We start from the raw sequence: 13,917 nt of genomic DNA on the forward strand, positions 1-13,917 counted from the left end.
GATGGTAAGACTTGGAGGAAAATGTTTTCATGAACATAGTTGAGCAAATTTGCCAGGGGTGTCGACCTCCAGTCCTCGAGGGGGCCGCGTTCCAACATGTTTTCCAAGTGACCCTCGTTAAGCGCACCTGCGTGAAAACTTTTAGCTACTTTCGCCTTCTGAAGGAGCTAAAAGTTTTCACGCAGGTGCACTTAACGAGGGAATGTTTTTTTATGGTAACTGTGTTTTGTTCTTGTACAAGATGAACATGCAGTATAATATAAGTGCAGCTGGCAACCACAAATAAATACATGCTGTCATGATTGATGATAAGACTTGGAGGAAAATGTTTTCATGAACATAGTTGAGCAAATTTGCCAGGGGTGTCGACCTCCAGTCCTCGAGGGGGCCGCGTTCCAACATGTTTTCCAAGTGACCCTCGTTAAGCGCACCTGCGTGAAAAGTTTTAGCTACTTTCACGTTCTAAAGGAGCTAAAAGTTTTCACGCAGGTGCACTTAACGAGGGAATGTTTTTTTATGGTGACTGTGTTTTGTTCTTGTACAAGATGAACATACAGTATAATATAAGTGCAGCTGGAAACCACAAATAAATACATGCTGTCATGATTGATGATAAGACTTGGAGGAAAATGTTTTCATGAACATATTTGAGCAAATTTGCCAGGGGTGTCGACCTCTAGTCCTCGAGGGGGCCGCGTTCCAATATGGTTTCCAAGTTACCTCGTTAAACACACCTGAGTGAAAAGTTGAGGGCATTTTTACGTGCTGCAGGAGCCCAACTTTTCACGCAGGTGCACTTAACGAGGGAATGTTTTTTTATGGTGACTGTTTTGTTTGTTAACTGAAAGTGAAAAGTGCCCCACCCGCCCTCACCCCCACCTCCTGATTGGCTGGTTGATCTGTGACGTCACTCACAGACACTCCATTAGGTACACCACCATTTTCAGGTCGTACCTAATAAAAGGGTTTAAAAGATTTTTTTATATTTATTTAAGGGTTTTTTGCAACAACAAAAAAAGGCCATGTATAATAAATCTTTTATTTTAAAAACAAACCACATAATGTAAAGTTTAAAAATGACCTCTCTGTCTTACCACTGTGTTAGTATAGCCTTTTATCCATGCGGTCCAATCAATTCATTACTCAGCAAGGAGATACACAAAAACTTTTCCAATCAGTTCTGAAGCACCTCTGAATCAGGGGAACACTTGGCTGCTTAAGTGAAAATTCAACTTTGAAAATAAGACATGAGATCCTACTGTGGAAATACATTTATTCAGACAAAATGGAAAAAAAGAGATCAAATGCCATAACAATACTGCTACAACATTCTTTTGGACATACATTTAAAATGCTGTAATGAACCCTGTCAACCAGTCAATCTCAAGAGGCACATAGGCGACTGGAATTGAATACCGGTTCTTATACAAGAGACATACTGTAGAAAAAGAGCGCGTTGACAAGAACAATGAAGAAAAAAAATTCCGCGTGCATGTTGGCACAAGGCGCGTTTCTCTTGTAAACGTCCACAAAAGTGTGCTACAAGCAGCCGTCTCATAAGTGTTGGGGGTGAAGATTGGATGGAGAATGCCTACCATTGTCTGCCATTCCCACACACCACCCAGAATAAAGTCAATCTGAGAGTAATTCTTGCCCAAGTATAGGACCCAAAAGGACCAGTGGGCGACTACACAAGTGCTTTGGTGCAAAAAGGTGCAAAAGTCCCCACAACGAGAGATGCATGGAACAGAAGAAGTATGTCAATCGCTGTCATCAGTCGCCCACGTCGCTGTCCTGGTCGCCGATGAGCCACAGGAAGTGGAAGCTGAGCGCCAGCAGAGCGGTGCCCAGCAGGTCGCCCAGCGCCGTCAGGTAGGGGATGGAGAAGCTGTCGGGGTCTTTGCCGCTGCGCCACATGGAGTGCACCATCCAGTCAGCGATGCACAACAGCAGCAACACCTGGCAAAGGACACACAAAGGGTTAAATAAATATCTAGCTTAAGTCAACGGTGAGAGTTACGCATACTTGCAGCAAAGCGGTGGCCAGGTAGACGGACATGAAGATGGGCGTCAGCGTGGTGTGTCCGCTCTTCATTAGGTGGATGGTGTAGAGGAAGATAAGGTGGCCGGGGATCACCAGGAGGAGGAGAACCTGCGCCGAGCGGTGGTTGGCTCCTGGGTAAAATAAAAACGCAACAGATGCTCCATTTACGAGTGCGGGAATCCCAAGTTCACACCTGCACGGGACGGACCTGTGCCGAAGAACGTGCGGCAGGGGTAGTAGCAGCCCTTGGCCTCGTCCGGGACCTCCCCCGGCGCGAAGTGGAAGTGCAGGAAAGTGGAGATCCGGCTGGACTGAATGGCCACCAGGTTACCTCCGATACCTGGACGCAGTGAAAGAACAGCAATATGCGTTACAAATAAATTCTTGATTAAAAGATAACTAAGGCCTTTATTTTTTTAAATATCACATGACTTTTTTTAGCCAGAACATTTTAATGATATTTCTTTTTATGAATTAATGCCTCACCATTGATGACGGGGGTGTACACCACAATTCCAGCCAGATTGGGGTCAGACACCGTTTTGTCCAGGATGAGCCCTCCGATGCTGCAGAGGACAACACAAATGGAGGATTTAGAATCCGTGAATGCAGTAAAGGTCACTGGCGACACGACATGCCGTCAAGAAAAGAGTTTGTGCTCATGCTGTTCGGCACTTATTTGCTGTTCCAGCTCATCCATTTAAATTACAGACAGGCAAAAAAATAAAATAAAAGCACACTGGTGACAAGAGCTGCATTTATAAAGTCATCAAGCAAAGCGGAAGCAGACGAAGCGCTCGTCCGGATACCTGCTGATGACCATGGCGGTGATGACCGGCTCCCAGCCGGAGTAGAGCAGCGTGCGGCTGGCCGGGTGCTTGGACGAGATGACCATCCACAGCGGCGTCAGACACATGAAGAAGGCACACACCACGGAGGAAACGTACGGGTAGGAATCTGGAGGAGGAGATGGAGTCATCAAGCTGAACTTTGAGACTACATTGGCTGTAGGGGAACTTTATCCAAACAATCGCATCTTTTACGGTTACAAGTTGTTCCAACACAAAAATAGCCTTTTGGAACAACTTTTCGCCCTCAAGAACGACACAGACATTGTTGAGGGAAGAGACAGCCTCATTACGCCATTCAGCTGTGGAAATATGGAATCTGAAGAGGGTTTCATTTCATGAACGAAGTCAGTTTTCTCTAGAAGGGGGAATAGCGTTGACTGTATCCTTGTAATACAAGCGGGTTTGGGTGTGACGTGAATTAAACATGTGGAATGTGGCGGGAGAAGAGAGGAGGTCTGTTCTGCATTGGTGCTTCAGAAAGAGGCAAGAGCGACCTCTACGGGTCCATGTGGGAATTACAATATTAAGTTTGCAGTTTGTGATTTAGTCTGCAGTTAAAAGCAGCATCAATCTCGTATGGTGTGCGCTTTATTTCTTATTTATTTATTATTTAAAAGATTTTTCCCTCAAGATTTATTTTTTTTAATGTAATGGTGTTCCTTCACCTACCGAGGCACTTGTAGAGGCCCTGGCTGATCCAGGCCAGGATGGCCAACGTGATGAGGTCTCCAAAACTGGCGGCGATAGGCGTGGCGACGTTGTCCGGGTTAATGCCCGTTTTCTTCGAGCCCACGATCACACCCACCATGATGAAACCTTAAACGTGAGGGGCAAAAAAGGGCAGGTTGCTCACTCTGTCGTGATTCTTTACAAATGTTTGTGGGTTTTTACATAAGACATTGGTGTTTAAATATACTGTATATTGTTTAAATTTAATTTGTTTGACATGGCAATTTTAGCGAGATTGAGGAGAGGCGCTAATGGAAATTAAAGTGCATTTTAAAATATATATTTTTTAATGATGTGTTCTTTATCTCGGCTTTTCATCCACTGTGGGTGAATCTGGAAGACAAGCAGCGTACTGATTAATTCCGAGTAAACATTTTTGTTATCCGTCTGTTACCCTGCAGCAAGGAGGCGATGAAGGCCGTGGCGACACTGCTGGAGCACAGCAACACCGCGTGGCTCATCTGGAACTTCCCCTCGGGGATCCAGCCCAGAACCACGGCCGCCACGGCTGCCAAGAAGCCCACCACGGTGGCCTGCACCTAATAAAAACAAAACAAAAAAACTGCTTTAATGTGGAAAATTGTGAAAGAACGGACGGGCACACAGGAACGATACAAACACGCGCTAGGATGAGTTTATCTATGTGCGGGTATATGATTAACAGTGTCGCCATCAAGCAGACGTCCCCGACGTGATTAGTGTGAGGCAAGACCAACACGGGTTCATCCTCTTCCAACATGTTTTTTTAGAACATGACGCAAGTACTCATTACATAAGTCCTCCAATAGTTTGCACATACGGTGGATTCCAAAAAGAATTTACCTGCTTGAGCGCCAAGTTGCCGATGATGAGATTCCACTTTTCAATCGGCGAGTCCATCTTGCCCACGTTCACCTGTCGGATGCACACAAGAAATGTAAAAAAAAAAAAAAAAAAAAAAAAAAAGATCTCTGCTGTGGGACCTTTTCCCACATGGAATGTGTGCTTGCCTAATTTTATGCTATTTTCTCACAAAGCCTGTGCAACATGCCCTGTGGTGTGCCGCCTTGGCGTCTGCGGCCGAAAAAAAGGCACAATAACAACTTCTTTGTTTGGAATGACTTGGATGACTCATTACGGTACCCGGTTCTATAATTGCAGATGGGTGCGTGTTGTACACAAAGTGTGAAAACTAAAATAGTAACGAGTCCAACTTGTTTTCTCGTAAGAATGAATACACACCTTCCTGGTCAAGACACATGCAAGAATATCTCCAATGTATATGTGAGCCTGTGTGTGGGGAGTCGGTGGGCAGAGAACCCCCCCCCCCCCCTCCCAAAGCAAACAAAACCAGAATTCTGCTGGCTACTCGTTACCTCTAATAAGTGAAACAAGGAATTTGAGTGAAACGTCAAAACTGGTCGAGCAAAAGCATCGGATTTCGACGCCGTCATGAATTCTTTCTGCGGAGTAAATGTGGTGTGTTTTTTTCCTCACCGCTGTCGAGAGGCGTGAGGCCAGAGTCATCTCCAAGTTGCCCTTGAGGCCGAGCAGAGCGGGAACCAGGATGAAGATTTCGGTGATGTACTGGAACGCCTCCCAGTGCTGCTTGGACAAGATCGGCAACTTTGATTACACTCGGCTTATCCCAAAGTGGGGGACATATTGTTACATTTCAAGCGAGGTGTCACCTCCCAAACCATGCAGTTAAACTAGAGCTGGCGTTACCTGTACAACATCCAGCACCATGCCAGCTGATACAGTTCCAAAACCGGCCAACAGGAAAGGCACGAGGATCTGAAAAGCCATAGCCAGTGGCGACTCCTTGGGCAGAATGTGCACAGCGGGTTGCGCCGCTTCCTCCTCCTCTTCATTCTGGTGGCCATTATCATCATCATCTGAGAGCCTCCTCTCAGCCAACATGGGTTCCAGTTCCAAGTAGCTTCCCTCTCCAATGTCCGACAGAGTGACGGAGGAACGAGAGGCACGGTCCGGCGGCCGCCGGCCTTCCAGGTGAGCCATCTCTTGTCTGTAACCGTTCTGGAGTGAGGCTTCGGGTTTGGCACCGAGATCGACCAGAGCCAGCCGCTCCTCCTGGAGCTTGGTGTAGCCGGTGGGGACCATGGTTTGCAGGAGCGAGGTGATCCGACCGACGGATTTCAGGGAGAGAGGACTACGAATGCCGCCTGCACCGCTCATACGGACCGTCAGGCTAGAGCCCAGGGAATCCCCGATCGCTCCGCCGAGACTCTCAATGCTCATGATGGGGTCTCGCGCAGCAATGTCTCATCTCCAAACTTCTCCTCCTCGTTTGAGAACAATGTTCAAAAAATCACACAGTCCATTTCAGAAGCTTGGAGACTCATCAGCCTGTAAAGAAAAACATTTATATATATATACATCCAACATCCATTTGTTTACAGGCATTTTCGAGCCTTTAACCAAACTCCGCACAGGAGAAGCCCAGACCTTGCGACTGTTGTACATTAGTGCTAATCACTGTAACACATTTTTAAGCATTTAGTGCAATTTCCACCATCCTTTGTGGAAAACCGATAACAGAGCTGGAGAAGTTATTTTGTCAAATAAGAAAAATTAGAAACTTTAAATGTCTGGTCCATTTTTTGTACCTCTAATGAACATAGTATTCACATGGAGTGAATAATTAACTGCGTAAGTCAGAGCCACATAAACCAGAAGGAGTATGGAAATAAGTCTTCAAAATGTAAACGCATAGGACTTGAAAAGAATTTACACGGGATGGTGTTAACTGCGCAGTCAAGCGTACTCGCTTTCTTAGTCACGGTTGACACTTGGGACAACGCCTCGGTATGAAAGCTTCACGTTGAACGCGTTTGTTTTGCAACTAGCCGAGAAAAATGTTCCGTAAATCTGTTCGCATTAGCATAGTGCTACATTAGCTGGGTACAAATGAGAAATATTTGGAGGCACCGCCAGCTTTCACACGTTAAAGGCGGGGAGAGAAAACAGAGGCCGGGGCTATTATTTTTCGGACATAAACAAACATACTGTAAACATACTGTTACAATTCAAGTCATGGCGATTTCAAATCTCATTCGTGAAGTTTACCATCGCAACGCGAAGATCCCAAATCGAAGAAGATGCAAGCCGATGATGACAGTCACAGGCACAGCCGCGTCAGTGAGTCTGCCGAAGATCATCTATGACGTCAAGATAGGCACCGCTTTTTCGGACCGTGCCGTGTAGTTTTCGTTACACACGTCCGTCCATCCATCCATTCTGAATCTAAACCGCTCACAAGGGTCGCGGATGCGCTGGAGCCTATCCCAGCTGACTTCGGCCAGAAGGCGTGACACCCTGAACTGGTCGCCGGCCAATCGCAGGGCAAACAAAGACAAAACCATTCACACTCACGGGCAACTTGGATGCATGTTTTTGGAATGTGGCAAGGGGAGAACATGCAAACTCCACACAGGAAGGCTGGAGCTGGGATCGAACCCAGCACCTCTGAACTTACCAGTGCCCGACCATGCTGCCCTCGTTACACGCGTATCGGATAAATAACAAGTCGTAGTGAAACGTTAAATTAAACGTCAGTCACGCCTAAAAGATATTTTGTATTTTTAGTCAACTCGATTTTCGCTTATTTCGTATACATGCCGTTATGGCATTTTCACACTTATAAGTTACGACGTAACATTCCAGTAGATACCGTTCCTATTTTTTTTTTATTTTCTTTTGGGTAAATGTAAAGATTCCTCCTGAACGCTAGAGGACGCAATATGCACAATGAGCAACGCAGAAGCGATTCCCGGATGTTGTCCTCACAAAACACACGCTAACATTTTGCAGTCTTATTTCTTCTGCAATGGACAAAAACAGTAAACCAAACTCACGAGATTTGCTGTCATGTGGTAGTGGTGGAGGTAAGTAGAGAAAAATGTATTTAACTCAGGCTAAAGGAAGCTGGCGTTGCTTTTTCGTGATTTTGTTTGAAAACCACATGCTCGTACTGTACACGCAAAGTTTCTCGGTTTACAACGCCTGCATTTGTACGTAAATCGGAACACATCGTAGTTCAGACACGATTCTAGTTAAAACTTTTTTTTCTTGTGGTTTTGCCTCAGGTCTCGTTGAGAAGCTGCTCCTTAAACCACCGGCTGTCCTGAAGACGGAAAGACTTCCACGAAGTAGCGGTGAGCTAAATAATCAGCCATTAGAATTAGGAATAAACAATATAAATACAATTTTGTCTTTGTATTCTGGAGCAGTGATGGAACGGCTGCAGAGTTTCTTACCGCAGATTGCGGAAGCCAATCAAAAGCTGAAGCAGCAGATTGAAGAAACTTCTGCAGGACATTTCGACATTGAGGATGTCGAGGCTGCAGAGAGAGTTATCGAGATGGTGTGTAAGATCTTCTCATTGTCTGATGAATCTGATTTGTTCAAGGTGTCCTAATTCTTTCTTGTGGTTTCCAGGACGTCGCGTTGATAGAGCTCAGTGGATCTGATAGCGAGTCGGAGGAGGACGAGGAGGATTCTTCAGAGTCTGACGAGGAGGAATCAGAGATTGTTTTAACTGAGCGCAATCTCAAATTACCAGGACGCAAAGGCAAAGAGCACATAAACATCCAGGTTGTGGATGAGCCGGAGAAATAATTATTTCGTACAACTAAGAGATTTAAGACTTTGTTGAAAATTAGGTTTGAGTTATTTAAAGGAATCAAAAGCTCCTATACTGTGGTGAAGAGCATCCCCATGGGAACAGTTCACACTCATTCAAATCGGAGTCAAGTCATTTGCCTTATACATTGTTTACCCGATTGGGATTCTTGCGTTGTTTTTTTTATGTACATAATCAGGATTGATGTTTTCTATAACTTTCATGTACAGGAAGACATTATGGATAAGAATGTATGAGCTTTGTAATAAAACTCGCCATCACACTTAAGTTCCAAAAAAAAAGACAGAGTTTTTCAATTGCGTCAATATACATTTAGTACATGATAGAAATCAAACGTCAAATAGTGTCTGGCTAGGTTCGCAATCCAGTTGTCACTGTCCAGGCCAGGAGGCTCTGAGGTTAAAGAGAATTAATACATCACAAGGAGCCAAGTAGTAAACTCCCAACTCGTTCAAGGCAGACTGCGGCGAGGGCTCATCCCTTCCCGTCCAATCGCCCGTGTCGTCTGCCGAAGAAGACTCCTTGATGAGGTCCCGCAGAAGGATAGCAGAACCCACGTTGAGGCACAAGATGATGCAGGCTTCCTTAACACTGAGAGGACAGAAATTTTGATTTAACTTTCTCCCTTTAGGTAAAATACTTTTTTTCTGTACTTACTGCTTAAAAAAGTTCTCAGGTCTCTTGCAGTAGTGACCAAAGAGAGGGAAAAGGTTTCTGGTCATGTCAAACTGAAGCTGGGCTGCTCCTCCATCACTAAAATGATTAGACAGGACCACCTGAAGGAGGCAAACATGTATGGGAAATATACAAGAGATGCAAAAGTACGTACATTTTTTTTCTCCCAAATATGGCAACTGGAGTCAAGAACAAACCAAAACATCTGCTTTAAGTCCTTACTTCCTGGTAAAGAAAGTTGTCCAGTCTCTCTGCAAGGCCTTGCCAAGCCAGCTGGAACAGAGACAGACTTAAAACCTGGTGCAGGTTCAACAGACTGTCCCTGATACAAAGCATCATGGGACATGCGGAACTAGACAAAGACATGGTGGCCATGTCGTGCTGGGACGGATGAGAAAACCACCTGCGAGGGGAGGACAATAGAGGCATGAATGCTAAGCTAAGTCCGCTAATCATCACCATCATCCTCACCTGTCGTGGCAGTACGGTTTGGCTTTTTCCGTGATGTCCCTCATGATGCCATCCAGCAGCCGGCCCATCATGTCTCCTCGGAGTCGATCCAGCAGAGCCAGCAGGCCTTCAAATAGCGAGCTTTCCAGAGAAGCCAGGCGGCCCATCTCCATCTGCCCCAGGCTTCCCACCACAGCCTCGTCGTCCAGGGAAACGGCCGCCTGCTGCAGCTGCAGGAAGAACTAAACAAGCGCAACATTTGTGGACGGGTAAAAATACGATTGCACGAATTTTCAAGTTTGAAGCATCACACAGAGGCCTGAGTCTTACCACGTTATCTCCCCAGTCTGTCAGGATGGTGGAAATGTAGTTGACGGCGTTGAGTATGGCACAGTAGCGTGGGCTGAGTGGGCAGCGAGACTCCTCCTTCATGACCTGCATAAAATGAAATAAGTCAAGTGCAGTCCAGAGTCCATAAAGAAACAGCAAGAATTGTATTTGCACTTAAGAAGGCAACCCAAACTCCGTTGATGGCGTTCTTACCTGAGTGAGTCGTATACGGAAGTCATCCACCAACTCTTTCTGCAGCTCCAGAAACTTCAGCTGTGCAGACGGACAAGGTAATGCTCGGTAGCGGTCTAAAGAAAACCAAAACAGATTTTAGGGGTGCTCAGCGTTCATCTCAATGGGGTCAGGCTTACCTGTGATAACTTGGAGTAGGGTCATGAAGGTCTCAGCGCAATCCGGGCACTTCAGTTCATCCATGTCTCGGATGTCTTTGTACTGAGAGCTCCACGCTCCTTCGGCCGACAACATGGCGTCCACCTTCTCCACCGCCACTAGGCGTACAACACTGTTAGATTTGAGGCAACACACGCAGGGGGGGGGGGGGGGGGGGGGGGGTTTATGGCAACCTACTCTTCTTCTCCACCGCAAGCCACTTCTGAAGGACGGCGTCGTCAAGCAGCAGGTGGAGCAGGCCGGGCAGATGGGATGGGTATGCGTGGTTGCTTCGCAGCTCCTTCTCAAACTGCAGCACCTCCTCCACCAGGTGGCAGAAGAGCGCGTCGTCGTAAAGCAGGCGGGATGCATCACCCACCACCTTGTCTTCGACTAAAGACAGGAGGCCTCGACATAGCTCCACCTGAAATAATTTATAAATGGCAAAAAATGATTTTTTTTGTAAATATTCTAATGACAGTGTCAATCAAGTAGAATAAGTCTACAAAAGCAGGTTTCCTTACACACCCTGGCATTGATGGTGGCATTAGCTCGGTCCAGGATAGGTTGGATCTTCTCCTCCATGAAGCTCGTGCTGTTCCCGATCCACATGAGCACCTGAGTCAGGTACCACTCTGGCTGCAAATGCACAGAGACACGCAAGGTTCACAATCCAAAGGTTACTTGCGTGATGAGCGAGGGAGGGAGGGAGCGAGCGAGAGCAACCTTGCTGGGGGTGTTAGTCTGTCGATTGCCATAGAAGTGATATCGGAACCGTTTCCTGAGAGGCTGCAGCATGATCTGGATGGGCAGGCAGAGTGGAGGATCCTGGGGAAGAGCACTTGGCTGGGCTTCAACTTTAGAGGGAGGCGACGTCCTCTGAGAAATGAGGTCATCGCTGGACAGAGGAAATTAAAGAATCTGACGGCTTCCCAGACTTGCGCCGATGTTTTGAAAGCGAAGGATACGATGTCTGTAGGGCCAGCAGCTGCGTGACCAGCAGCTCCAGTTGACTGGCCAGCTCTTGCCCGTTGGCAGTGGGCGTGAGGGACTGGGTCGGAGGGGATGTGATCGGCCAGTGAAGCTGGGTCAACACTTTCTCCAAGTCTCTGAAGTGCACAGGATTAAGAAGAAATTATTTAATTGATTTCAATAGGGATGAATGACTTTAAACTCTATATGTCACATTTATGTATGCTTGGACGGGATAAAGGGTGTGTTTACCCCGTCAGTCGATCCTTAATGATCTTGTGCCAGAAGTGAAGAGTTTCTCGGAGGAAGTCGCGCAGGTGAGAGCATTTGGACTGGCTCAGGTTGGCATCCATCACAGCCATGCTCTCCACAGCCCTGATGGCCTCCCACACGCTGCTGGTCATCAGACACTGCTGGACCACAGCACTGTAGACACACCGCGCACATGAAATCCAAGACTGTCTTTAACAAACAGATGCCAGATGTTCGTTTTGGTACCTAAGCTCTTCAATTTGCTGAAGGCAGCGAAGGTACTTCATGTGTCTCTCCACGGTCTCCACTTCACTCAGCTTTTGAGTGAGAGTATCCATCCATGGCTGAGAGTCCTGGAGGTGCTACAAGAAGAAATAGAATACAACTTTGTGTGGAGATATATATATCTATTTTTTTTTATCACAGTATATGTTACAAATTTGCACAGGGACTAACGCATATAAAATAATTTGCAAATAGTAATAATAATGTAGCGTTAGTTACCTGTTGCAGTTTTGTGGAGATGAGTTTCTCTCGTTGCAGAAGCTCCTCCAAAGAAGTGCTGGCATCTTCTGCAGCAGACAGAGCTGCAGACACTTGGGGAGGTACAGAGCTGGAGACTGTCAACACCTACACGACACATCAATTCAAACGTTTACAAACCCTTGTTGAGAATAAATGATTACGCTAATTTAAAGCTCACCTGTTTTTCCAATTTACTGTTGTCCTCTTTTAATTTCTGCAGCAGAGTGCCCACCTTCTTCAGAGATTTCACGTCGCTGCCCACCTCTTTCTCTATAAACCCCACCACATAGTCACGCAGTTCGTCGGAAAGGTCCGTAACACACCCGTTGTCAGGAGTACCTGTTAAAACGGGATTTAAAGAGTCATTTGGCAGTTTTTCTGTATTCTCTTCGGATACGGACGCCGCCATTTTGGATTTGACAGGACACAAACTTCCTGCCACGAAAGTGCTACGTAAAGAGAAGGCGCTTGTTTTATCGTTAAGCGCCCCCGAACAAGCGCCCCCGCAGGCGGTGATTTGTAGCAAAAGAATTTGCGTTAATGTAACGCCGCCCACCCGAGAGTTCCAAGTCAATGAATTGGAACGACAGCACTGACTTTTTCCGGCATGCTATTTTAAACAAAATAAAACGCTATGAATGTAAAGTAGTGCTTTTCGTACAAATACGTACAGTAAATGCCTTTATTATTTAGGTACAAACGTTTTAAATTTTATCAAATGTGACCATACAAACAGTTTAATGCTCTCTGCGTTGTTGGCATTTCCTGACGTCAAACCTAAATCATAATGATGCAAACTCCCACTGATGTTAATATGCTCGTTTAATATGGATGCTGCATCTCGATTTAGAATATGGCATAAAAATATTCAGTATGCCCCATTTCAAAGCCAAAAGTAGTTTTTGCATTACACAGATTAAATAAAGTTAATTAGTGCCCAACTTCTACACACATTCTATATGTGTATGAGCTATTTGAATTGAACTCTACTCCATTTTGCACTATATTCTATTCCACTGAGCCATGACAGTATATGTAAAAAAAAAAAACTGAAAACGACATTTCATTGAGGTAAGTCCCCAGATGACGTTGGTGCCCTGACATGTGTAAAAACGCCTCTAGGCATGGATAGAGGTTTAGTTGACCCACTCCAGAGCAGGTCAGTCTGAAGAGGTCAAGGGGACAACGTGCGGCAGAATCACATGGCACTCATCATTGAGGAAATTTCTTTACACATACTGAAAGACACAAACGACCTCGGTTGACTTTACCATGAGGAAATTGTTGGATTACTACTTTCACGATTTGTGAATCAAATTATTGTTACACTTTTAAGGATTTAAGATCCATTAGAAGGAAGAATGACTCGTCTAGTTCACAAAAATCTGAGTCATTGTTTTTGGCCATTATTGTCGTCATCACAGTTACTAGGATGCTTCTTTATTTCTTCTATATTTGTTTATGCCATTATATTTATTTCAAGTGAGACCTTCCAATGCAAGCGGTGCAGGGGAGAAGTCACCCAAGCAGACCCAGCTGAGCAAGAGGGGCTCGTGGTAGATGGGGAGATGTACGAGGTGGTGGACAGCTTCTGCTACCTTGGAGACATGCTTAACGCTGATGGGGGGGTGGACCTAGCAGTGACCACAAGGGTGAGAAGCGGGTGGAAGAAATTCAGGGAACTCATGCCCTTCTAACATCTAAGGCCCCATCCTTGAAGATGAGAGGCCAGGTGTACTCAGCCTGCGTCAGAAGTAGTATGACGTACGGAAGTGAGGCATGGGCCCTGAAAACAGAACACGAAGACAAACTAAACAGAGCAGAAATGAGGATGTGTGGTGTGGAGGAAAAGACCAGTCCAGAGCTGAGAAAGAAGATGGGAGTGGAGGCCATAGTGGATGTGGTGAGGAGAGGCAGACTGCGATGGTACGGACATGTAGTGAGGAAGGATGAGAACGACTGGGTGAAGAAAGTTATGTCGTATAACGTAGAGGGAACAAGACCCAGTGGCCGACCTAAAAAGACCTGGCAGACGACCGTGGCAGCCGACATGA

General features: G+C 45.9%; 3 protein-coding genes across 3 annotated transcripts; 1 reads left to right on the plus strand and 2 right to left on the minus strand.

Annotated features, from left to right (window-relative positions):
- Window positions 1-1,255: 1,255 nt before the first annotated feature.
- Window positions 1,256-7,003, minus strand: slc41a2b (solute carrier family 41 member 2b). The gene is made up of 11 exons (XM_037243182.1): window positions 6,694-7,003; window positions 5,332-5,973; window positions 5,101-5,208; window positions 4,447-4,518; window positions 4,019-4,163; window positions 3,565-3,711; window positions 2,854-3,001; window positions 2,531-2,610; window positions 2,253-2,384; window positions 2,027-2,175; window positions 1,256-1,959 (listed from the first exon to the last, which is right to left on the minus strand). The coding sequence occupies exons 2-11, from the start codon at window positions 5,863-5,865 to the stop codon at window positions 1,774-1,776; spliced, it is 1,701 nt and encodes a 566-aa protein (XP_037099077.1). The 5' UTR covers window positions 5,866-5,973; window positions 6,694-7,003; the 3' UTR covers window positions 1,256-1,773.
- Window positions 7,004-7,366: 363 nt separating this feature from the next.
- On the plus strand, window positions 7,367-8,550 carry c23h12orf45 (chromosome 23 C12orf45 homolog). The gene is made up of 4 exons (XM_037243183.1): window positions 7,367-7,511; window positions 7,713-7,781; window positions 7,857-7,990; window positions 8,065-8,550. Exons 1-4 carry the CDS (start codon window positions 7,454-7,456, stop codon window positions 8,242-8,244), a joined length of 441 nt encoding a protein of 146 aa, XP_037099078.1. The 5' UTR covers window positions 7,367-7,453; the 3' UTR covers window positions 8,245-8,550.
- On the minus strand, window positions 8,543-12,314 carry rint1 (RAD50 interactor 1). The gene is made up of 15 exons (XM_037243181.1): window positions 12,042-12,314; window positions 11,843-11,968; window positions 11,585-11,700; window positions 11,339-11,512; window positions 11,083-11,223; window positions 10,841-11,012; window positions 10,643-10,753; window positions 10,313-10,538; window positions 10,096-10,233; window positions 9,938-10,032; window positions 9,725-9,829; window positions 9,416-9,636; window positions 9,167-9,347; window positions 8,927-9,045; window positions 8,543-8,860 (listed from the first exon to the last, which is right to left on the minus strand). Exons 1-15 carry the CDS (start codon window positions 12,270-12,272, stop codon window positions 8,641-8,643), a joined length of 2,376 nt encoding a protein of 791 aa, XP_037099076.1. The 5' UTR covers window positions 12,273-12,314; the 3' UTR covers window positions 8,543-8,640.
- Between the last annotated feature and the right edge of the window lie 1,603 nt (window positions 12,315-13,917).

Source organism: Syngnathus acus, chromosome 23, assembly GCF_901709675.1.
Source record: "Syngnathus acus chromosome 23, fSynAcu1.2, whole genome shotgun sequence".
Taxonomy (NCBI): domain Eukaryota; kingdom Metazoa; phylum Chordata; class Actinopteri; order Syngnathiformes; family Syngnathidae; genus Syngnathus; species Syngnathus acus.